Consider the following 26,016-nt stretch of genomic DNA (forward strand, 5'->3'; position numbering starts at 1 on the left):
ACACGAAATGACAAATAAAACGATATTGAAATCAAATATAAATTAAAGGCTACATAAAGCATAGCGACCAACCAGCAATACAGTCCAAGGTAAAATATTTTGTCTTGGCAAGAAGCTGCTGAAACAGCTACCTAAAATACCTACCGACTGTATAAAAATTGTACAGTCAGCGACAAAAGTGAGTACACACTTAAAAGTTGTACAATTTATCTCGTAGTAAAAAATATTTAAAAAACCTTATTTAAAGTTATGAATACGGTAAAATGTTCGTTCTATTGTCTTCATAATTACCACTTAAAAACATGTTTATATACAATTGGCAACAAGGTAGACTTTGGGGAATCACAGGACTCCATAAAATACGATGCAAAAATGAGTGCACAGTCTGTTTATTAGAGATCAGTTAAAACTAAGTGGAATGCAGTGAAGAAGTAATCCGTACGATTTGTTAATTTTTTGGCTGTTAATACAATATCCAACAAATAACAACATGGCAAAACGTAATGAAAATCATAAAAGAACTGAAATATCAGAAGATTTACGCAAACTTATAGTAACATTGCGGCAAGAGGGCAAGTCTTTTCGGAAAATTGGAAATATAGTGAAGAGACATTACAGAACTATAAAAAAATTTTGGGATAAGTATGAAGCTACGGGTAGTGTGCGCAATGAACCTCGTTCTGGACGTCCACGGAAATTAACACCTCTTGATATACGCGATATAACAAGGACGGTTAAAAAAAATCCTAAAATCAGTGCAGTTCAATTAGCCGGGGATATATCAGAACAGAAGGGGACTTCTCTCATAAATGTTCGTACTATTCGGCGAGCACTCAATTCGCAAGGCTTCCATGGTCGTATGCCCCGTAAAAAGCCAGCTATTAGTGCTAAAAATCGAACCCTCAGAGTGGCCTTTGTAAAAAAACACTTATCAGAACCACTAGAATTTTGGAACACGATTCTTTTTACAGATGAAAGTAAATTTGAGATATTTGGTCAAAAAAAGAGGTCAAAAATATGGCGAACGAAAAATTCTGAGCTGGATCCCAAAAATCTCTTGAGCACCATCAAACACGGGGGTGGTTCCGTAATGGTTTGGGGTGCAATGGTAGCCTCTGGTGTGGGGCAGTTGGTTTTTATTGACAAAATAATGGATAAAACAATATATATGAATATCCTAAAAACTAATTTACAGCCCAGTATTGTCAAATTAGGTTTACAGGGGTCATGGGTATATCAGCAAGATAATGACCCCAAGCACACTGCCCATGTGGTCAAGGAATGGTTGTTATACAACGTTCCAAAACAACTCCATACTCCACCCCAGTCTCCAGATCTCAATTCCATTGAGAATCTGTGGGAAATATTGGACAGGAAGGTGCGTTCTAAACAAATTACAAGCGAAACTTCTCTCAAAACTGCACTACTTGAAGCATGGGATACAATTTTGCCTACTGTTACGCAAAATTTAATTAATTCTATGCCCAAACGATTAAGAGCTATCATCAAGGCCAATGGTGGACCAACAAAGTAGTAATTTTTATCGTTAATGTTAACAAAATGCATTGGAACACGCCGATTTGTAATATTGTGTACTGAGTTTTGCCTCTATTTTAAAGCTCTGTTATAAGGCAATCACCTATAAATCGATTTGTAATCCATTTAGGTAATTACAATTATTACCATGTTTTTATGTAACCACATGTGTACCTATATTTAATGTTTATAAAATCTTTTTCATTATTTAGTTTATCTTAAATACATTATTCTTTCAATTTCTATGGTGTGCACTCACTTTTGCCGCTGACTGTATGTAGATAAAGTTCTATAATTCAATCCGAAATGTCGATTGTTCACACTAATACATTTTCTGAGTCTCAAACCAAATTTTTTCCACACCTTGAACGCGGTTTTTCACGTCTCAGGGTTCTCAACGTTCTTAAATAGTACCTTACAACTTCTCTCTGCTGCTAGACACAGATTTATATGCCAGTGACTTCAGAAAACACAAAAAGAGACACTTAGTAGGTTTAAGTCGAAACTTTCTAGTGGCCACACATGTTAATGATCATTTTATCAAATATACAGAGTGTTACAGAATGTTGTGAGGAAAATTTAAGGACATATTGTACATCTATAAAAAAATTAAAAAAAGCTCATATAAATGTAGGTTTTTCCGTTTTTAATAGTTTATTTTACATTTGTCGAAAACTCGTTAAGATATTGAGATGAGTTTTGGTACACGCAAATGTACCATTAAAGATCACATTTATATGTCCAAATTGTTTTCTAAAGAGCTCTGTTCAGTGGCGTCTATTAGTGGAATTAGTGGAACTCTTTGCCAATGCTTGTGAAACAGTATGTCAAGAATTTCAAATATTTCGAAAAGTCAAAAGAAATATGCGGAGGCGATTTAGTCCATGTATCGAAGCACAGGAAATGTAAGATCTATGAATAAGGAGACCCAATAATTATTTAATCATATTAATGCAGATTTTTAAAAGGCAAAAATGCACAGGGTGTTCTATTTGAAATAAGGAAGTTAACATTGATTTCCGGTATAACCGGAAGTAGTAAAAACAGTAAAGTCGCCCCACATTGTGCGTTTGAGCAAACCAAACAATCTATCCCCAAAATATTTTCAAATTTCTCTAATCATAATATAGATATCGCCTTGTGACAGAGTTGCTGAGACACCTCGTATTTAAATTAGTCAACAGGAGCGAATTAACGAATCGATGGTTTCCATAAATCCTTCGCAGTGCACCCAAAAATCAAACAAAAAATATCTGGATAAAAATTAAAGCGAAAGTTTTTTTTCATAATTTTTTTTGATGCAGTAGTGTTCAGGGTATCAGAATTAGTAAAAATATGGAGGTTATCGTCGCTGATAAAAAAGTTACATCGATTTTTTGAGTTTAGGTGCAACGCAGGTAGTGCCACCTATCAACTGCTCGAAACAGTGTTTTGATGTATTTATCCGACCCAAAAACGCTAGTACGCTATACTTAATTGTAGCAATCTTTCTGAAACACCCTGTATAAACGACAAATAAAGAAAAAATCTAATTTCTGGAAAGGTCAAGTTAATCCCAGTTCTCTTATTAGATGGTCGTTAATAAGCGCAAGTATGTTTCCATACTATAGTTTTGGTCAGAACAGTATTTGAAAGTCTGTCACAACAAAAGTAATTGCGGCTTCAGGCCAATAATGTGACACAATAACTATATCTCCATCTCAATTTTATTACTTTTAATAAATATGTAAAATTTTTAACAAATTGCTATACTTGTTCTGGTAGACGTTATTACACAAGCTTATTCTGTCAGACGCGTGAAAGCGATTAGTTCATTAAGTGGAATGACCCTGATCATTTGTAACGTCAACGTACCTTTTTGCGAACTTTTGCAAATATACAGGGTGAGTCTTAAGCAATGGGACACGGAGCAACGATGGATTTATGACATAAAAATAATGCAATATAGCTAAATGTACGTTACACCAAAAAAAGTTGGTAATAACTGAGATACAGGGTGCTAAAGTTGAAAAATAAAATAAAATTTTCTTTAATGTCTCTGGAATAGTCCGGGCTAATTTCACGAAATTCCTTATATAAGGGGTTTTTGGAGATGATCAACTCAAATTTAATGACGATTTCGGTGTATCTTCTACAGGGGGCCACAATTGACAATTAGGAGTCATTTAAACTTTTTTGTGCCACGGTGTATGTCATTTCGGACTCACAAAATTTGTTCCTCTACCTTTTCCAGTTAAAAAAGTTACACCTTATTGGTGTCGCTAGGAGCAACGATTTTCGAGAAATTCAATTAAATAACTTAAATTCCCATTTTTTCTACTTGTTGACATGTAACAACATAGTTTTTTTTTATTGTTAAAAAAAGCACAAAGATAATATGAAAACAATTTAATACCGTAGTTGGTATTCTATTGACATATTTATTTAAGCTTCATTAACCCTTGAGCGGGCGCACATGTTGATATTCCACGAACGGGCATGCGCGGTAGTTTATATCGCAAATTATTAAATATCGTTTTTTATTCAATTTCTCAATTTTTTTTTGAATTTATTTTCTATACTTAATCTAACTATATATTATTACAGTAATACTTAATCTAATAATACTCTTTTAATCCATGTTCATAGGAGAGTTTTTACAAAAATTGCATGTAGTTATTTTTTCGCTGTGATTTTCACAAACAAATTTTTTACATGAAGTATAATAAGATGTAGCTCTATTATTCTTATGAGCATCACACAAATAACAAGGTCCGATTTGCTTTTCATTAGTCCCTCTTGGAACTTCTTGTGTTCAGTGGCGTAGCACATTTTTCCTTTAAAATATCCAGCAATTATCCTGCCCGCACGCCACTGGTTATGCAACAGCCACTGTTTTTAGTGTAAAATATGCACCGTTGCTAACTCTCAAACTTTGCAAAATTGCATTAAAATGTCTCAAGTACTTTCGGAAATATTAAAAAAATTGTAATTTTTTAAAGAAATTCTCACACCCCGTATTTCCGCAACGAAGCATTTTTGGGATATAGTTTATATAACAAAATTACCTTTATTTTAGCTGTAGAATACGCTCCCGAAGTTATGTACCGTATTTAGGAAACACCCTGTATTTTGGTTTATGTGTTACGAATATATTAGTTAGAAAATAAAATTCATATATATTCTTACAGAAAGCGATTCCCTGAGCTTATATCTATCTATATTCTATTATAATATATTTACAGGGTGTCTCAAATGCCATTGCTCCCTTCTGAATGATGGGACTTTACGGTTGGTAATGATGGGTTGGTAAAATTAAAGAAAATGTATCAAACTTGAAGCTTAGTTAATATTCGAAAACAGTCTTGTCATCTTTTTTAATTTTTCAAGTAATTGGAAAATATCGGAAAAATGCCAAAATTTGATTTACATAATAAATCCAAAAACGAAGATTTTTCAAAAAGGTGTTTAATAAAAATTCATTTTTTGGACTCTTGAAGTTTGCGATTTTCTAAATTTAATAGTTAGCCTTGTTCTGGAGTTAACGATCCCAACTTTGTATTCTTTAATATGGATCTAGATACATTTTGGCATATTCTAAAAGTGCTCATGAAGGGCTTTTCAACGATGTATCACGTGACAACATTTTTCAGCGTTTTGGTTTATAAGAGAGTATCATGAGTTTTTTTTTTATAAATGTGAACTGAGTTTCATTACAATTATGAACATTAACGAGCAAATAACAAATTTATAATCTTAAAATAATAACAAATTCTCAAAATATTAATGTTCAAAATGACCACCATTGTTTCCCATAATGTAACATACGAGCTTTACTAGAATAAGCTCTTAAAAATTGAAATTCTTTCGTTAAATTGACTTAGGGAAAAAAAGAACATTGCGAGCACTTATAGCTACAATATGCGACGACATATTATGGTTTTATGTTGCTAATTTATTTTTTGAACAACAATATTCTCCAATTCATTGTGACACTTTGGCTCGATTATGCAGTATTTTGATGAAGAAAAAATTGATAAACTATTTGTCTACATAAGCGAATTTTGTAACTTTATAAAGGCTTTTTACGAAAATTTACACTCAGAAGGAAGAGTGTTAAATCTTAAAATGTTTTCTTGAATAGAAAAGAATTTGCACGAGAATGGGTCATTTAGTAACACCACGAAAAGAAGTTCAACTTTTACGGCCATAGACGGCGTATATGAAATGAACGTATTAGGTATTGTACTACTCTTGCACAGATCATGCTATGTTCATTTATTGACTATTTCTATTCCGTACGTTTTAGGATATGTTCATTATAAAAATATAAACAATACTGATGTTTCTCTAAGAGAAATTGAAAATGAAATTGCGGTATCGAAATCTTCTGCTAGTGAAATATTTAACCAAACATAAACATACCATGCTGCTGTTGAAAGGTCTACCATTTAATGCCAAAGAACTGTAGCAAGACAAGGATATTTTGCAGATAGCTTTTACGAAAACAGAGTTGGGATATTAATTTTTACCACAAAATTTTAGGGTAAGAAGAAAGCCGATTCTGCAGTATTGGATGGTTTAGTTGCAATATTGATTATCGATGGAGTTAGGAGAATAATCACATTTATCCCTAAACAGGGTTTTAATTAACATTGAGGTCGTATGAACTGGCCAGCACAACCACCTGATTTAATCCCTATGGATTTCTCCATATGGAGCTTTATTAAAAGTAAAGTTTATTAAACAACACCACAAAATGAAAAGGATTTTGATAAAAAAATTCAAATTTCTTGCCAACAAACTACCCGCTGAATACTAAATAATATTCAAAACAAGGTTATTACAAATACTTGAAAACCTTTACGAAACAACGGTAGCCATTTTGAACATTCATATTTTAAGAATTTATGATTATTTTAAGATTTTAAATTTGCTATTTAATCGTTGATTTTTATTTTTCTAATAAAATTCCTTTCACATTTATAAAAAAATCTTTGATGATGGTCCCTTTCAAACCAAAACGCTGGAAAATGTTATCGTGTGAAACATTGTTGAAAAGTCTTAAATGAACTCTTTCAAAATTTGCCAAAATTTATCTAGGATCGTATAAAAAAAACAAAGCTGAAAATTAGGCCAACTAAAAAATTTAGAAAATCGCACACGTCAAGAACTTTCAAAAGTTTAAAAATTTTGTTTGAAATGCTTTTTAGAAAAATTTTTAGTTTTCGATTTACTATGGAAATTTAATTTTGCAATTTTTAAGACTTTTCCCAATATTTCGGAAAATAACAAAAACTGGCAACACTGTTGTCAAATATTATTTACGCCCAAGTTTGACACATTTTCTCTACTTTTACTGATCTCGGAACTTTCACCGTTTAAGATGTAGCAATGGTACCTTATGACATTTCGGATACCCTGTGCATTCTATCTACCATACGGCTCCAAATTATACCACCTCTTCCCACCCTTATTTTTTATTAAATTATTATTAATAAATAACAAATAGTAATAAAAAATAAATAATAAAATATTATTTTTAAATCCTAAACCAGCTTTAAACTGTACAAAAAATACCATTTTTTCTCGTTTTTTTTGTCTATACTTGTTGTTGATGTCACCGCCAGGGCAAAATAGAGGATTTTAAAAAATTGTAGTACTGGTTAAGTGAGACCTCAAATTAAAGATGTTTCTAAATTACATTTAATGGTAGAATTTGATTTTAAATCGATTGATTCGTTTTTGAGGAAAAAGTCATAAATTGAAAAAAAAATGTAAAAATAAATACAAATTGAATTTAATTGTCAGTAACAAATAATAAGAAAATTGATATAATTTGTAATAATAATAATAAAATTTACTTTCAAATTTATGCTAACAAATGATCTGTTTTTTTTTTTTATAAATTACTAGGTAATATCTAAAAGTGCTATTGATCTGTTAGTTATGCGTTCGTTAAGAGAAAAAGTTGAGGCTGTGTTTATTTTTACTAAAGTTAGTCGAAACTACCATATTGCCTAAAGGTTCTTCAATGAAAAAATTTGTCTAATTTTTTATTATTAATATTCTTATACATTCCATTAAATGTCTTATTATTTGCTATTTCCCATTAACAAACAAATTATTGTTATTCTTTATATGTTATGAAACAGAATTTGTATTGCACCTTTTCTATTTATTTTTGTAATTTATAGCTTTTTTTCTCAAATACTAATCGTCGAATTTTAAATCGCATTTCACCATTAAATGCAGTTTTGAAACACCTTTAATTTGAGATGTCACTTGACCCATGCTTTAATTTTAAAAAATCCTCTATTTTATCCTAGTGTTACGGCAACAACATTTAGAGAAATAAACAAACGTCAAAAAATACTATATTTGTTCTATTTATTGCTGGTTTGAAATTAACAAAAATATTAAAAATTTAACAAAAACATTAAAAAGTTAACGTGGGGGGCTCTAATTTACAGCCGTCAGTATGTTCTCAACGGTCTTTTTCAGAAAGAAATTCATTTTAAATTGGAAACTAGTGCAAAACGGGTGTGTAAAATTGTTTACTTATTGGTTTTTATTCTGCTAGCATGAAATTTGAAAGAAACTCTGTATGCAATTGCATTCATCTCAACCAAGTTTGATGTTGCACGCATTAAATTCTTAAAATTAGTTTCTCAAAGCATAGTACAAGCTACTAGCCTTGTGCAAAAAAAAAATGCAATTTTGTTTGCACATTGCAAACGAAGAAAAAACGGTTTTTAATACACTGACTTTGAAAAAAAACGTAACACCAAGAAGAACGCATTATATGTATTTGAAATTTTGGTATGTTTCCCGAAGGAATACCTACCAGGCGATAACGGGGCTAAAAGAAGAGAGGGGGTGGTTTTAGTGGGTAGGCGAGCATAGGCTCGAATCCCACACTACACGACCCGGAGCGGCCGGGTGTCTTTTTGAAGATTTCCACCTCCTCGGGCACAAAAAAAAACTCCCTTTGAAAGGGGAAGAATTGTTGGTATGCATGAGGCAGGTATACCTTGCCGCGAAATTGCACGTAGATTGTATCGAAACGCATCAACAGTGCTAAGAGCTTGGAGAGATTGGTCTAACGAAGGGTCAGTAAATCGTCATCGTGGTAGTGGCCGTCCAAGAATGACGAACCGACGCGAAGACCGGCGACTTCGTCGTTCAGCGACCGGCGCCCCGTTTGAAACAATTTCGTCTCTTGGTGCTGACGGGCAGCCACCCTTTGGCCAAAATACCTCCGGTGCGAATTAGAGTGACGGAGAGAAGTATGATGTGGGAAGGCAGAAGTGGGATGAAGGAATGGGTAATGAACGAGTGGGAGCGGGAATGGGAGAAGTATGAGGATTGGGCAAAGACCTTCATACCCCGGATCCGTGATTGGTACGAGTGCGAATGGACGAAAAGTGGGTATATGTTGGCTCAGGTGTTCACCGGACACGGCGTGTTTGGGAAATACCTGAAGTGGATGCGAGTGGAAAGGAGTGCGGAATGTTGGTTTTGTGGCGAAAGAGAGGACACTCCGGAGCACACGCTGTGGATGTGTCCAGAATGGGAGGACTATCGTGCGGAGGCAAGGGGGAGGGGACTCGACCTGAACCGAAGCGCGATAGGGAATGAGCTAGTGGATAGCAAGGGGAAATGGATGGCATTCGAGAGCCTGATAGAGAAGATCTTGAGGGCCAAGATTGCAAGAGAAAATGAGAGAAAGAAGAATGGGGTGCGGGATCGTGTCCGTACCTAGTCCGGTGAAAAATAAGCCCTGAAGTAATACCACGAGGTAGTCCCGGGGCAGAAGAGGGGAGGTGGGTTTAGTGGGTAGGTGGCCGACGTAGTGGTCGGTCGAATCCCACACTACCCGGCTGACGACCAGACCGGGTGTCTTAAAAAGATTCCCCCTCCTCGGAAAAAAAAAGGGTAGCCACCCTAAATCGAAGGGTCTCCCTTAGTATGATCTAACGCAGAATTCGAAGTTTTGGACTAAATTCATATCGTCCTATGGGTCGGCTTCCATTATCACGAAATCACAGGGTGGCCCGACTGGAGTGGTGTCGTCTGAGAGTGCAATGGGTGGATCAGTGGAGAAGAATCGTGTTCAGTGATGAGAGCCGATTTTGTTTATGGTGATCTGATGGACGGTTACGTGTTAGAAGGCGCAGAGGGGAGCGATTAAATTTGGACTTTTTGGAAAGGCGTCATTCTAGTTTAACACCAGGTGTCATGGTTTGTGGTGCCATCCAGTATGGTAGTCGGTCTCCTCTTGTTTTCATTTATGATAGATTAAATGCTCAGAGGTACATTAATAGTGTCTTAGAACCGAGTCTTGTACCATACATGCACGACCATCCTGGAAGCACATTTCAACAGCATAATGCGCGACCACATGTAGCCAACGATACTTTGAGGTATTTGGAAATTGAAAATTTGGATACTTTGCCTTGGCCAGCTCGGTCTCCAGATTTGTCCCCAATAGAGCATGTATGGGATATAATGGGTCGGAGACTTCAACGTTTAGCTCGCCCTCCAGAGACCGTAGATGAACTCCGCGAGCAGGTGCAGATTGCCTGAGATACAATACCACAGGAAGATATTGAGAATTTAATTTTAAGCACGCCACGTCGCTTACAGGAATGTATTAATTTAAGAGGACATACCACCCATTATTAAATTATTATTAAATTTTTTCACTTATTCACAATAACTTTCTTTTGATATTTTGATCGTTTTTATCCATTACCCGACCCAACGTGATGCCAGAATTTCAAACGTGTACGATGTGTTCTTCTTGGTGTTGCGGCTTTTTTGAAAGTCAGTGTATGTTTAAAAGCTCTATTGAGTGGTGCAGTAAAAATGATTAAATACGAGGACAACTGTAAATATCGACACAATTTACATCGTCTGAAAGTACTCACCGACATCTTTGTAAATTTCAGCATCCTCGTCATACAGAGCGTAAAACGGATCATAGCGGTTGTCATTTTGGTTTATATTGTTGTACTGACTGCTGTTGTACAGAGTCCTCGCAGTTGCCGTAGCTGTAGAAATTGGTGCCTGAGACACTGGACTCTTTTCCTCACTAGAAAATCACACGAATTTAACAGGTAAATTTACAATTCACTGTGTAATGGAATTATTCTGAAGGAACAAATTAATTTGTTTCTCGGGTTTTACGTGATTGACATAGAAACCGCAACAAGTCTGTAACATCCACTTAGTTTGTCGCAGTTTGTTTTTCCAGTATTCCATCACGTTGCTGGGACTACTGGCACCATACTGCGGTCAGATATTTTTCAAAAAATAACTTTCACTGATTAGAATAATAATTATTAAAATGGGTCAAGTTTTTGTTCCAATGCCGGCAAGGTGAACGGAACAAAACGGATATTACAAAACCACTCTTGATATTGATTTGTAGCAATTTATATTTTATCCTATAATTAATCTAAGTAATTCTAACATTAAGAGTACTGATAAGTATGTAATAGTCGTATTTAACAGAAAACTTAGGAAGAAAGTTAAATTTACCTGAGAACGATAATTGATTGTTCTTGTCTAGAGTCATGTTCGTACGATTCAGTGGTCGACTTGTGTTTTCGTTTTTGCGTAGGTAATAAAGTAGTCCTTTTTCGACTCGGAACCTTAGTTTTCTTTGATTTAGGAGTCTCAGTTGTAATATCTGAGGTATCGATAATAAATGGTTTAGAGGAATGGGCGGTAGATGTAGTAAATGGGGTGGGATTTGGGGTGGAGTTGCTTGAATTTGTCGCTACTGAAGGCCGCAATGTGGTTTTAGGTTTATTCTTTTGTGGAGCTACATTATATATTACTTTCGACTGTTTTTTAGTTGTATCAATATTTTTGGGATCATCCTTATACTTTGCCGAATATTTCACGGGTTCAGTTTCATTTTTCACCTCACTACTCGTCACGTTTGGTTCTACGTAATCGTACTCTTCCCAGTAATATTCATACTCGGGAGTGGTTGCCTTGGAATCAACTTCTGCACTTGACGCGTCCTCACTGGGATATATCTTCCTGTTACTACGCGACCTGCCTTCATCATAATCATCAGTCAATTCCTCATTAACAGGTTTGATATGTATGTGAGGTGCCGGGGTGGCTGGTTGTATTACGGCTTCCGGTGAAACGGTTATGATGAATTTCTCCTCTGGAACATATCTCTCTTCTTCTGGGACAAATTTTTGTTCCGGGACAAACTCCTCTTTGAATTTCTGGGTTGGCGCGAATTTTTCACCTTTCGGATTCGGTACGTTGTACTTGTCAGTTACAGCGATCAAAGTCGGTTCGTGGCTCTCAACAGGCACAATAAGGGACGGAGATTCCTTCTGGATATGGGCAATATGCGACGGCCTCGGCTCTTTAACAATAACGGGCCTAGATTCCTCTATGTACGGTTTTGGTGTTGTTGTTGTGGTAGTTGTTGTAGTTGTGGTAGTGGTGGTAGTAGTAGTGGAGCCAAGTTTCTCCAAGAACTGGTCAAAGTTAAAATTTGGGTCTTCAAAGGGATTGTAAATGTTTTCATATTTGTTAGAGCTTTTGAAGAATTCGGGGGGAGGTCCCAATTCGTCATCGTCGTCATCGCTAGAGTGATATTCGTAGCTTGACGTGAAATTGTTGGGTTTTCCCTCACTAGGTCGTTCACCTCCTTTTCCTTCAGCCCCCTCAGCTTCCTCCCCACTGTTTCCTTCTTCGCTTATTGCATCTCCTTCTTGCTCTTCGATTTCCTCTTTGGTTTCTTTAGATTTTTGATCATCTTCCTCTTTTTTCTCTCCTTCTTCCCTCCTTCCTTCTTCTCTTGTAATTTTATCATTGTCTCCCTGTTCTGTATTTGTGTCAGGCTCCTGAGGCGTAAACCCCCTTGTAACGGTTTCAGTATGGCTCTTGACATTATCTTTGAAGTCACCATTTTGAGGTTTAACAGTTTGAGAAACCACATTAGAAAATGCCGATTCCAGCGTGTTTATTGGGAATTTATTATGATAGTGTCTCATTGAGCCTTCTTTGCCGTTTCCTCTGAACTTAAAACTGTGCGCTGTAGCCGATGTTACAGGAGTTTTAAAAGAGTTAGGATGGAAGTGTTTGGGTGGGAGATGGCGAATCGTTACTTGATTTGACGGTAGGGCGTAATTAGGAATGAACGGTTGGAACTCGTCCTCATTTTCATAGCCAACAAATGTGACTTTTTGCCTAAGACCATTTCGATGCTGTGTTTGGGGGTACCTCCTTTGAACCACATGCCACGATATGGGTTCGTTATGTGTGGGTCGACTAGAAATTACCCTTGATTATAAATAGAATCGATTGGTCTTTATTGGGAGTGACTTGTTACCTTCTCTGTGCGTCTCTTTTGTGTCGTTTCTTCGTTGTCAAGTCGTTAGTCAATATTTCCGTCAAGTCCGGGGCATGACTATAGTAGATTGAGCCGAGTGAGTTTCGTAGTCTTTAATTGGTTTGACACTTACCTATAGTGCTGGAGCTGCGATTGGGTGCCAAACGAAATTACGCCGATTTTTTCTCTTGTCTGAAAGCAGACATTAATTACCGGGTGTCCGGAACATCATTCCGCACCCCCCTTAACTGGATGTCCGGCAAGTTTTGAAAAAATGGTAAAATGCCAAACTTGTACGATTTTAGTAAAATTTTCATTTTGCATTTATATAGGCTCTTCCGGATAAAAATGCATTCTCTAAAGGCCTCGTGAACCATGGAGATCGTTAAAATGGAGAAAACTTGCGCCTTTCTGTGTTCTGTAGAATCGTGTTTTAAATTTGAAAAAGTCCTAATGGATTGGAAGTTAATGGAAAGAAAATGGTTTTTCGCGATTCTTTTTTAGCATTTTCTGATTTTATTTCAAAAGATATGTTAAAATAAATTTGACATTCGTATTCTCACTTTTCTACAAGTGGTGTTTTTAGATTTTCGATTCGACGTTTCGTCTCTTCGAAACCATCATAAACTTAGTCTTTTTAAGTACTCAACAAATTTTTTCTTATGCTTAGTAAATTTTGATTTTTTTCCCGAATCCAAAGATATATCATCCTTACCATTTATTAAATGGTTTAGTCCAAAATATCTTATTCTCTGCTTTCCAACGTGACCAAACTTCTATTTGCCAATGTGAATGGTTTTGAAAATTATATTTAAGTATTATTATTTAATGGTCTTTGTCGTATTTTCGTGCAGTAAAATTTAAACCATTGGAATATTATGCCACTAAAGTGAAACTTGAAATGATTTGTTGTTATATTGAAAAATAATAAAAAAATCATCCAAGCTGGATGTGCAATATTTATAAAAATATCCCTAACGACGTCCACAAATTCGGTAGATTTTTTAGCGATTAGTTACAAATTTGATAGAATATGATTCGTTTAACAAACCAGCATTGCATCGTCGAAAAAAATGTTTACTTGCATCGGAAATCGCTGTTTGGCTGCTGTAGAAGAAATTAATAACGTAAATTTTCTAAGCACTAAAAATGATTATAAATATTGGGTGTTCGATAATTAATGTTGTATTTTTTATGTTTTTTCAAAGCGAATATACTTATGATGTAGTGGCCATCTTGGTGGATGACCTTCTGCCATCTTTCGGCAAGTTGGAAAATTCCGCGTTCGAAAAAGCCTTGATTTTTAAAAGTAAAAAATTGATTTAACTCATTTTTAACGGCTCGATCAGAATCGAAATTTCTACCATTCAAGTGATATTGAAGAGAACGAAACGAATAATAATCTGATGGCGCCAAGTCGGGGCTATACGGTGGATGAGGCATCAGTTCTCAATTTAGTTCCAATAATTTTCGACGCGTTATTAACGACGTATGGGGTCTAGCGTTATCATGATGGAACAGGACCCCTTTGCGATTGGCGAGTTCAGGACGTTTTCTTTTGATTTCTTCGTTCAATTTCGATAGCTGACAATAGTAAACATTCGAATCAATAGTTTGGTTTCTCGGAAGCAGTTCCAAATAAAGAATACCCTTGTAGTCCCACCACACAGATAGCAAAATCTTCTTTTGATGAATATCGGCTTGGGACGTCGATTGCGCAGGTTTATCTTGTTTGATCCATGATCGTTTTCGGACTACGTCATCGTAGACAATCCATTTTTCATCACCCGTTATGACTCTTTTTAGAAGTGGGTCGTTTTGGTTACGATTCAGCAAAGAATCGCATATGTTAGTGCGTTGGGTGAGGTGAATCTCCTTCAATTCGTGAGGAACCCAAATATTCAATTTTCTAACGTACCCAAGCTATTTTAAATTCAGAGAAACGATTGAATTCGATATGTTCAACTTTTCTCGAGTTGTCATACGACTAGCTCCGATTAAGGCCTTTATTTTATCGTCACCAATGGCGATTGGGCGTCCAGCATGTGGTGCATCTTGGACATTAAAATATCCGGGACGAAAGCGAGAAAACCAACGCTGGCACTGGCGTTCGGTAAGGCAGTTCTCACCATGGACTTCACACAATTTCTTCTGAGCTCGTGCTGCATTTTTGCCCTTTCGAAAGTAAAATAATAAAATGTGTCGATAGTGCTCACTTCGATCGTCCATTTTCAACTTAAATTTTAAACAACTTCTTGTTCACTAATCGCGTTCAATTTTCGATCGAAAAAAGTCTGAAACATAACCTTTAAAATGGCGTATAATAATATGAGCGACGAGACCACTGTTACTCGCCTGTTACGCCATCTATGAGAACAAAACGTCATTAATTATCGAACAACCCAATAGTAGCACAGAAAATTCTTCGTATCATTTTCCTTATCAGATTTTCTGAAAAGACGAGACTCATTTTTCAATCAATGGCATTGTTAATCGAAAAAATCATCATTATTGGGCAACAAAAAATCAAAATCGCACTCAAACACGTAGAAATCTGGAGCACTTTGGATTTAATGTGCGGCGTGATATTTTGAGGACACGAATTTTGTACTCATAATTTATGAGGAAACTAAATTCTGAAAGATGTGCACAATTGTTAAGAAACCAAATTCATAACACTTTGGCCGGCCTTCCTTCAGCAGTAGCTGGTAGTATGTGATTCCAACAAGACGGGGCTCCTTATAACTCTAGACGTAATACTGAATATTTAAGGGGCCGCTTTCAAAATAATTTAATTTCTACTGAGAGTCCCATAAACCGGCCACTGAGATCTTCCGACTTTACACCAGTAGACTTTTTCTTTTGAGGTTATTCTTTAAAAATGAAATTTAGTACAAGATCTCTTCAAAATGGTGAATCGAAGGTTCCAGTTCGACTTGCAGTGATTTTAAATAATGTTCTGGAAGATATTATTAACCGAAATTATTTATATTTGCAGAATAATGTCGAAATATTTGAACATATACAATAATTTCAAACGATTTTGTTGTGTTTATTTCATTGTTTACTTAGTGCCATGTAAATAAATTATTTTCAAAGTCGCTGATGATATCGAAAAAAAGTAACGGAAAATCATCTATTACGTCATAAGTGGGTTATACTGTTGGATTAAAAAAAAAATTGAATTTACTGAGCGTAAAATAAGATTTACTGACTATGTAAAAAATTAAGTTGATGATGGGTTCGAGAAATTAAAACGTAGGTGTTTTCTATTTAATGTAATCTACAGGGTGTCCCAGATCAAAGTGCAAATATTTTAACCGTGGTTTCTACTAATGGAATTAACAAACACGTATTTTTTCTTTTTGTCCAAAAGTCTTTGGTTTACGTTCTAGAGCTCTTTGAATATGGGGCTCCATTTGGATAAAATAATTTATGTTGGAAGAGCCCTTCGACGGATTTTCATGAAATTTGGTGCACAAACATTTTTCGATCGCAGCAGTTCACGAATAAAAAATGAAATATACAGCTTTGCCATAACATAGATATAAGGGCCGGACTGTGAGTATAAGGGCCCAGATTTATCTAACTGTTAAATATTTCGATCAAGTGATCACACTACTCGATTGTACCTTTCATTTAGAAACTTTTTTGTCTCTTGAAGATTTTTCGCAGAATGTGTCGTTTTCTCGTAGTAGCGATTCCAAGTTTTACGCCTTTTTACTGCAGGAATTTGTTGATATTAAGTAGACCACGGCTCGAATAGCCACATCACTCTCCCTGTCTAAAAAACCATTCTGATTGTCATTTTCTGGTATATTGTGGTCAACTGGCAGTAGGTATGACCCGTTAATGCTATTATTGCCATATTTAATTATAAAATAACATAAAAATTCATTTTTATTTGTTTTATGATGGCTCTTCCGTTTAGCGAGTATGCTGATATTCACATGATTTATGGTGAGTGCAGACAAAATGTTCGTAGAGCTAGAGCTCTCTACCATCAGCGATTTCCTGATCGACGACCTCCAAATGCAAGAACGTTTACAAATGTTCACATCAGGTTGAGGGAATTTGGTAGTTTCGCTCTTCAACGAGGAGAAAATCACAATATTAAGCATCATGGGGTGGATGATGAGCAAGAAATAATCAATTACTTTGAGGATAATAAAATCAGTAGTTTAAGAAATGCCGAGCATGACTTAATGATCCCAAAAAGTAGTATTCAAAGGGTGTTACCTCAAGAAAAGGATCACCCTTATCGTTTATAGAAAGTCCAGGAACTCGTGGTCACTTTGAACACTTTTTAGTGTGCAATTTCATTCTTCTTTGTTATTTTGTTTCAAATAGTTCAATAAATGACTTTAGGCAGACACGGTCTAATCCGAGGAAGATGAGAATTGCCTTAAAACAACTATTATGAGAAAGCGACGCATTCTGTGAAAAATCTCAAAGAGACAAAAAAGTTTCTCAATGAAAGGTATAATCAAGTAGTGTAATCACTTAATCTAAATATTTAACGGTTAAATAAATACGGGCCTCTATACTCGTAGTCCGGCCCTTATATCTATGCTATGGCAAGGCTGTATATTTAATTTTTTTATTTGTGAATTGCTACGATCGAAAAGTATTTGTATCCCAAATTTAACGAAAATCCTTTGAAGGGCTCTTCCAACACAAATTATTTTATCCAAATGGGGCCCCACATTCAAGGATCTCTAGAACTCAAACAACCGACTCTTGAACAAAAAGAAAAAATACGCGTTTGTTAATTTCATTAGTAGAAACCATGGTTAAAATATTTGCACTTTGATCTGGGACACCCTGTATAGGTAGTTCGTTTTAAGTGTATGTTACAGGAGGATCAAGGGAGCGACGTACACTTATGGTACATCCATGGCCAGCCTAATCATGTATACGTGAGCTTTTATGAAGAAAGTGATACGAGGGTGTTTATTGATTCGGGGGTGAAAAAACATGTTGTCTCATAAAGATAGTGCTATAACCTGGCCTTAGGTATAAGGACAATGTTATGAACACCTATTAGTGTCTTATCACATTTTGGAAATGGACTAAGCTCGTAATAGTTGAAATAGATTATCGGTGATAAAAGATGAAGAGGGCCTGTTTATAATCTCGACAAAAACATATGGAAGTGTGAAGGGAGTGATTCAGGGATGCGAGCGTGGGAAGAATGTGGAGGTCTGGATGCCGGTTCTGGTGAAAAAGAACAGGCGCACCCAGGGTGACTCGGATACATTGTGTGTGGGGGGGGGCATTCGACCCCCGATCTTAGGGAAGTAAAGAACTGCTGCTAAGACTTGTGCTTTATTCCACCCTCCTCCATTACCATTCAAACAATTTTCTGACATATATTAGAATTCCCTGCAATATTTTTTGGCGGCATTAGAATTCGCAGCCCTGTGCTTTGTCGGCGCGGGAATCCTCAGCAATATGCTGCGTTCCCTCAAAATTTACACTACCAATGCTGATTGGAGGCACCTCAAAAAAAAAAGGTTTTTCCCCACGGTTTAAGGTCGCGGGTAGTTTAGACGTAGTTAATTGCACCTTAGTCAGAGCACGCTTATGGTTATCACCAAGGGATTTTGGTATTTAAGGCTGGCAGAACGTATACAGGCTCTCTTTCTTTTTTTTAAATCTCGCAATGTAGAAGTTGTGTCCGTGTTTGTAAATTTGTGAGCTAACCTAGCACATAATAAATTCGCAGCGACAAGTAAGAAGAGCACTCAATTAATTCCAAAAAATTACCAAAATTCCAGTTTTTTGCAGCGAAATCGGAAATCTAAAAACACCGCCTTGTAAAGTAGAAAAAAAGGGATAATGCGAACATGAAATTTATTTTAACATATCTTTTGATATAAAATCAGAAAACAGCAAAAAAAGAATCAAAAAAATTGTTTTTTTTTTTACGAATAACTTCAGATCCATTCGAAATTTTTCAAATCTGAAAACGTGACTTTGCAGTACATAGAAAGGCGCAAACTTTACTTTAATTTAATCACCTTCCCATTTCTTATGGCTTACGAGGTCTCCGCTGAGTGCATTCTTATCCGGGGCAGCTTGTATGTGTATGGTGTTCCATTAAGCATCCCACGCAATTTGTTGACGCTACCAATGACTACTTAGTATGTACACTACTAGGGGCGAAAGTGCAAGTATAAATTTTACTGTAAAAAAGAGGTTCTTTTATTGCTGGCGATTGCTACATAATACTATAACAAGTATATAATTTTTTAAATAAAAACACCTTACAAGTTTTTTTTTTTTATTTTTCAAAAGTTTGCACGTAAGAGGGGGCGTCTTTTTTTGGGAATATATACATTTCATTAGGGGCTGTAATAAAAAAATACTTACTGGCAAAACATTACTATGCCTGTAGCCGTCTCTATCGCGCTGAACTTGACCCACTGTAGATGGTTGACCTCTGTAAACCCTTTGTTGCCTATCGCTTTCAATTTCTTCAGCTGGAGGTAGAGACTCTTCTACCGCGTCATACAGTTGCTGTTAATTAATAACGTACAATAGAGAATATAAAGACGAATAATAAATAACCTTTATAATGTCTTGTTGGTTCTGGAGCTGTCTGGGCTGTCCTCTGGAAGTGACCACAGCTTTGGGTTGCGGTGGTGGAGGTGGGGAATACTTGGTTCTGGAATCGGCTATTCTGGGATCATCCTTTTCTCGTTCGCGCGACCTCTCTCGGTTCCTTTGTGCCACGGGGGCAGCAGATGGTGTCCCGGGGGCTAATTCCAGGCCATCACATCCAACATTCCTTGGCCAATCGCAAGTTTGAAGCTCGTGGCTGTAATACCAAATTAGCAGTTTTTTAAATTTCATTTGAGGGGCGCGTCTTATAGTGGTGGTTACCTATACATAAGACCCCCAGTACAAGATTCCAATAAGGCTCCTCCGAAAACACAAACATAGTACTGAGTGCAGTCTTTCGGATGAGGATAATAACCGAATTCTTCAGGGCAGTCGAAATTAGCTCGTTCTCGTTCTTTGGCTTCTGAGGCAGTTGGCAGCGGTCTGGCTTTTCTTTGACCTTCAGCTAAACCTGGAACCATAAATCGTCAAACGTGCTTCGCAGTACAGGTCCAATATTGAAAATTATTGAAATGGTAGCTCGTTTATTCGAATCCCGAGAATGCGTTGGTTTAATGTTAGCCTAACAACAAGCAACTTTGTACCAAGAAAGGGATCAGTCGTTAAAAGTAATGAATTAAGATATTGTTTGCGTAGGGAGTATTGATATGGAAATAAGGTATTGACCGAATAAATCAAGGTCGTAGACCGGAAAATATCACACGAATCAGGATTTTCTTTAAAAAAGTACCACCTCCATTCGAGACGGCCTTTAAGAGCATATACGTTGATCATTAGCGTCCCATTCCCTTCGATATCCCAATTTATGTGTTTTTGATAGAAACCAAAAAACCTGCTTCGTTTTTTTTCACAAGTTTCACTTCTCGGAATTCGGTCTGACACGCCTTTGTTTTTCAGTGAATTATACAGCAAATTTCTAGATTTATAGAGAACATTTTGTTCTTCAGATTAAATGTATGAAAAAGCAGTGGCGTGGCGCTGCTTCAAATGAATATATATATTTTTAACTGCATAGTGCTTATCGCATCCACAGATTCCCCTGATTCAATGTGAAAAAGTGAAGATTCACAGTGCTAACATAGTGATTAAGTACCATCAAAAACCTGTTGGCGTAGGGTGGGTTCTAGTCTGACATACCTCCGTTGACTCCTGAATATACAGGGTGAGTCGGGAGGATCGTGCCAAACTTCAGGAACGTGTTGTACATGAAAAATAAATTTAAAAAACCGCAAATGTTGTTATCCGATTTTCGTTTGTTTACAAGTTATAGCGTAAGTGAAATTAAAACATAAAATTTTAAAAAATTATAAATTTCATAAGAAATTCCATAATTGAACGTTTGGATATCATAGTAAATGTTCAAAAATATTTCCATTAACTTCTAAACATTTTCGGCTTCGTCTATGAAGAGCATTCGTTGCGCTCCTGATTGTTTCATGTCTTTCTTTAATGGCAGCTGCAGCATTTCTAATGCGTTGAATTAGTGCATCTTGAGGGTCCACTTTTACTCTGTACACTTCAGTTTTAAAACAACACCACAAACAATAGTCTAGTGGAGTGAGGTTTGGAGACCTTGGAGGCCAACTAATAGGGCCACCACGACCAATCCAACGTCCAAGAAACGTTTCGTCTAAATGTTGCTTAACCTTTATGTTTTAATTTTATTTACGCTATAACTTGTAAACAAACGAAAATCGGATAACAACATTTGAGTTTTTTTACATTTATTTTTCATGTACAACACGCTCCTGAAGTTTGGCACGATCCTTCCGACTCACCCTGTAGAATATTTCGTGCGGCAATAAATTGTCCCCCTCCACTGTAAACTATTTAACAAATTGTAATTTAAAAAAGTTCAAATGCAGCATTAAATACTAAATGATGCTTGTATCACGGTTAGCCCAAAATGGCCGATTTTTAAACATTTGAACATGGGTCAAGGGACACCTTAAATTAAAGATGTTTTAAACTACCTTCAGTGGTGTGTTACGATTCAAAATTTATCAATTAATTTTTGAGAAAAAAGACTATAAATTTGCTAAAAAATGGAATACAAACTCAGTTAAATGGTACGTAACCAATGAAAAAGACTCTGTGTTAATAGGAAATTGGTTTGTTTTCGGTTTGGTGCTCACAAACAGTCTTTGATTAAAAAAAAATAAAATAAATAAGTGAATAAAAGTAACCAAAGATTGTGAGTATAATCTCAAAAACCAATTCATTTTTTAATCAACGAACAAGTTTTTTAAATTATTTACGTGCTATTTAACTGAGTTTGTATTGGACTTTTTACTAAGTTTATAGCAGTTTTCCTCAAAAACTAATAAATAGATTCTGAATCGCAATACGCCATTGAGCGCAGTCTTGAAAGACCCTTAATACAAGGTGTTACTTAAGCCATGTTTCAATATTTAAAAAATCAGCTATTTTACGCTACCGCTGATGTAGCAACATTTAAAAAAATAAAGAAAAAAAACAAAAGAAAGAATGTTAAAGTATTTTCGTTCTATTTAATGCTGCTTTTGAGTTTAAAAAAAAATTATAAAAAGTAAAATGAGAGGGGGGTGGGGAGATCCGTTTAGAGCCACATGGCGGATAGGTCAACAAGAACTATATTTGTTAAAGCTGAGACCGAATGGATCAAGAAACAATCGTTGTTGTAGTTCTAATTGAACTATTTTTTTACCTCGAAATAAAGTAATCGATTGTGTAAACAATGTGCGGTTTTAATCCATTGTTAAAGCACTATCTTTTTTTAACAACCACGTACATGGTAGTTTGAATCACTTTCAAGATGCGTTATCTAAAAGCTAACTGGCTATTTAAAAAATGCCTTAATGTTGCAAAAGCTTCGGCCGTGGGGAATTCACTGATGTGTGGAGACCTATAAAGTATAATATTTTAGTTGTTGTAAATTAAGTATACCACTCTGAAAAGCAGCTTTCTAAGCTGCTAAATCGAGAAAAGTGCACCAGCCAAGGTTTTTCGTGATAAACAACGCCTGGTACATTGCACAATGGATCCCGAAACGTCGTTCGTGATGTATTTTGTTGCAAACAACGTGCTTATGCTTTCTGTTGACCCTTTTGCTGTGAAATTTAAATGTTAACCTCGCCACTGACCACACCAGTAGGTCTAACAAACCCCAGGTTGCGACACAATGGGGCAACCACCAACCATCACTAGATCATTACTATTAGTTTTGGAGAGCCAATTTGTGCAAAAAGTTTCTTAATATTTGTGGAATGTCACAACTGTTGAGGTAATACTAGAGCGCTTTTTTCTATTGTGGTTTGCCTCAATTAAAATTAACAAAATCGTGGGAACTGGCCTCATTATGTTTAATTACTATTAGTTAAAACACTGTTGATTTCGGTAATGATTTGTAGACGAGATGGCAGCGGTGAAAGTGATACCATTGCATAAGTAAATTTCCCTAGGAATTATTATTTAGAGTAGATATACAGTGGCGACCAAAAGTTTGGGAACTTTTTTTAAAATCAAATATTTAATAAAAACGCCTTCGCTTCTTTTTTTTTTTTAATATTTTAAAAATGTAATATTTTTAAATAGAGATAAAGTATTTATACAAAAGTAAACAAATGTTTCAGTCTAAATATAATTACAAAGAAAAGTATTATTCTTGGATGACAAAAGTTTGGAAACCACTTTCTAAAAACTAAAATACCAAGTAATAATCATTTTAAAAATAAAAAATATCAATATTTCGTGGCATATCCCTTGGCTTTAATCACAGCTAAGCATCGTTTATGCATTGATTCTACGAGCTTTTGACGAACACTTACAGGAATTGCCTTCAATTCCCTTTGAAGAATTGCAAATAATTCTGCACTATTAAATATGTCAGAATTGCGAATTCTCTTCCCTATTTCATGCCAAAGGTGTTCAATTGGGTTAAGGTCAGGTGATTGAGGAGGCCATTGTAAAACATGCACAAATTTTTCTTCTAACCAATTTTTCACCAAACGCGAAGCATGTTTTGGATCATTGTCGTGTTGAAAGATCCGTTATAGGGGCATTTCCCATTCTGCAAATGGAAGCGTATGATTTTCCAATATTTCTTTATATTTAAACCGGTCCATAACGGTATCAATAGCCACTAGAAGGCCCACACCAGATGAAGAAAGGCAACCCCAAATTAGGACTTTACCGCCACCATGTTTAATGGTAGGTATTTGTTTTTTTTTTTAATCTCTTCCTTGCTGGTCGTCGAACATGCTGTATTCCATCACTTCCGAAGAGTTGGAATTTACTTTCATCACTGAACAAGACATTACCCCATTTTGCGACTGTCCAATCTAAATGGTCTTTTGCAAACTGTAAACGGGCTTTAACATTTTTGTCGGATATAAGTGATTTCTTTGCAGGTCTTCGTCCAAATAATCCTAGATTATTTAGTGTTCTTTTTACGGTTGTTGCTGACACTGCGATGTTATATTTTGTGGATAATTCTTTATTAACATCAACAGCGGTCAATCTAGGATTTCCATTTGATAACTTTTTGATGATTGCTCCTGCTTTTGCTGTTAGCTTTTTAGGTCTTCCACTTCTACTCGTATTAGCAGTGGTATTATCATTGCGATACCTCTTCGAAATCTTGGCAACACTGCCTTTTGGCACTTGTAAATTTCTTGAAATGTCGATTAGTCGCTGACCACTTAAATGTAACTTTACTATTTTATTTTTCAAATCACTCGAAAAACATTTAGTTTTAGGCATATTGCTAAACTGATCGAAAATAATTTGCGATATTAACCCAACATAATCGAATAATACTCTGTTTTTGAATGCAGTTTCCGAACTTTTGTCCGTCGACAAACTGCAAATATTCAATAACAACATTCTTTAGAACCATAAACAATTGTTTTCTTACTGGTTTTTAAGAACGCGAATTTATGCTTATCAAATTAAAAAAAAAAAAAAAATTGCCCTTAAAAATTTTGAAATAATTCAAAATTTCAAAAGTTTCCAAACTTTTGGTCGCTACTGTACGTGTAAAACAGTTTTTCAGATTTTCACTCAAGAAATTGCAAATTTTGCACGGTTTGAGATGGGACAAGACATTGAAATAGTACAGTACAGATGTTGATCGTAGTTTTCAAGTGAAACGACAATAATATTGATTTTAACATTTTGGAACATTTCACGTAAAACTTTAATCAGTTTGAGAAAAAGAAAGATTTTAGACGATTTGAAAGTCGTATTAATAACTCATTAATAATCGTGTTAATTTGCCAACTTTGTTGCATCGAGCGGATTGCGAAAAAAATCATTACATTTAAACACTTCAACTTTCAGACTTAAAGTCACTGCAGTTAGTCTGTATTTGCACTTTCACCAGAGATTGAAAACGACTAATGTCAAACATTAAGACCTCGATAAATGGTATGTGACAAACATACAATGCTCAGCGATTGGTCGTACCCACGAAGGAAATGCAGTCTATTTGTCGAATTAACAAAATCGCCCATTAATGAAACGACCTGCCCTACAGGAGACTGTGGCCGTCCAGTTCTGAAAGGGGGCCCTCGGCCGTCCAAATCTAAGAGTAGGAAAGTTGCGGTTTACGATAAGTTCCACCGAATGGCTCCGGCCTTCCAGGGCTGACGGGGAGACAAGTGACCCTCATCCAGATCGGATAAGGGGGATGTTGGCCTTCAAGGTACGAAGAAACTTATTAATAATAGTCGGTTGATAAGGTATGAATGTTTAATATCGGTCCATGTTACGTTAACCCGACAAAAATTCATGGTTTCTTCTGTGAAAAAATCGCTTTTTTGATATTGCAATACGTTATGCTTTACAAAAAATTGCGGATTTTTTTAGTGATTTTTCCACATAAGTACCTGCAAATTTTCGGAACCGTGGAATGAGTGGGGGCTCTGGGAGGGGGTAAAATTAGACAAAAAAGATTTGAAAAATATAATAAATAATATAATGGAACCTTACTTAACTATAGCCAAACTTACCGTATACAAACTTACCTAATCAAATCATTTTTATTCCCAAAAAAAACAAATATAGAATATAATTGAAAAGCAGCAATTAAAATGCAATCTGGAGATAAATTATTCGTCCACCTAAAAATAATGTAAAATAATGGAATAAAATCCAAATCACTTAAATTTATTTGACTTTTATTTAAAAAAATATATATCATTCATATGCCAAATGTACTAATAAAATATTCAACATTAACAATAACTATCAAAAATAAATGAGAAATTCTTCAAAACTGATGGGAGAAAAATTATTTGTCCACTAAACTTTTTTTAAAAATATATCGAAGCAGTACGAAACTAATAACGTGTGGGGCATCCTTTAGATCTTATAATTTCTCTTAACCTGTTAGGCATCGATTCTACTAGTTTTCTAACGTAACTTGTTTCGATCTTTGACCATTCCTCTTGACATATTGTTTTTAACTGCTCTTTGTTCGAAATATGTTGTTTTTTACCCTTTTTTTTAGTGCCGACCATAAA

General features: G+C 35.6%; 1 protein-coding gene across 8 annotated transcripts in view; it reads right to left on the minus strand.

Annotated features, from left to right (window-relative positions):
* Cda5 (Chitin deacetylase-like 5) overlaps positions 1-26,016 on the minus strand; it is a 71,627-nt gene that overhangs the window by 11,810 nt on the left and 33,801 nt on the right. The window contains exons 2-6 of one of the 8 annotated variants that reach the window (XM_066299282.1): positions 19,775-19,964; positions 19,460-19,709; positions 19,262-19,408; positions 13,020-13,078; positions 10,449-10,612 (exon numbers count right to left, since the gene is read on the minus strand). In XM_066299282.1, the coding sequence (XP_066155379.1) occupies positions 10,449-10,612; positions 13,020-13,078; positions 19,262-19,408; positions 19,460-19,709; positions 19,775-19,964 (810 nt within the window). Of the gene's footprint in view, positions 1-10,448; positions 10,613-11,061; positions 12,675-13,019; positions 13,079-19,261; positions 19,409-19,459; positions 19,710-19,774; positions 19,965-26,016 lie in introns of those variants that run through there. The other 7 variants (XM_066299279.1, XM_066299278.1, XM_066299280.1 and 4 more) reach the window with 7 other exon arrangements.

This window comes from Euwallacea fornicatus, chromosome 33 (assembly GCF_040115645.1).
Source record: "Euwallacea fornicatus isolate EFF26 chromosome 33, ASM4011564v1, whole genome shotgun sequence".
In the NCBI taxonomy this organism is placed as follows: Eukaryota; Metazoa; Arthropoda; class Insecta; order Coleoptera; family Curculionidae; genus Euwallacea; species Euwallacea fornicatus.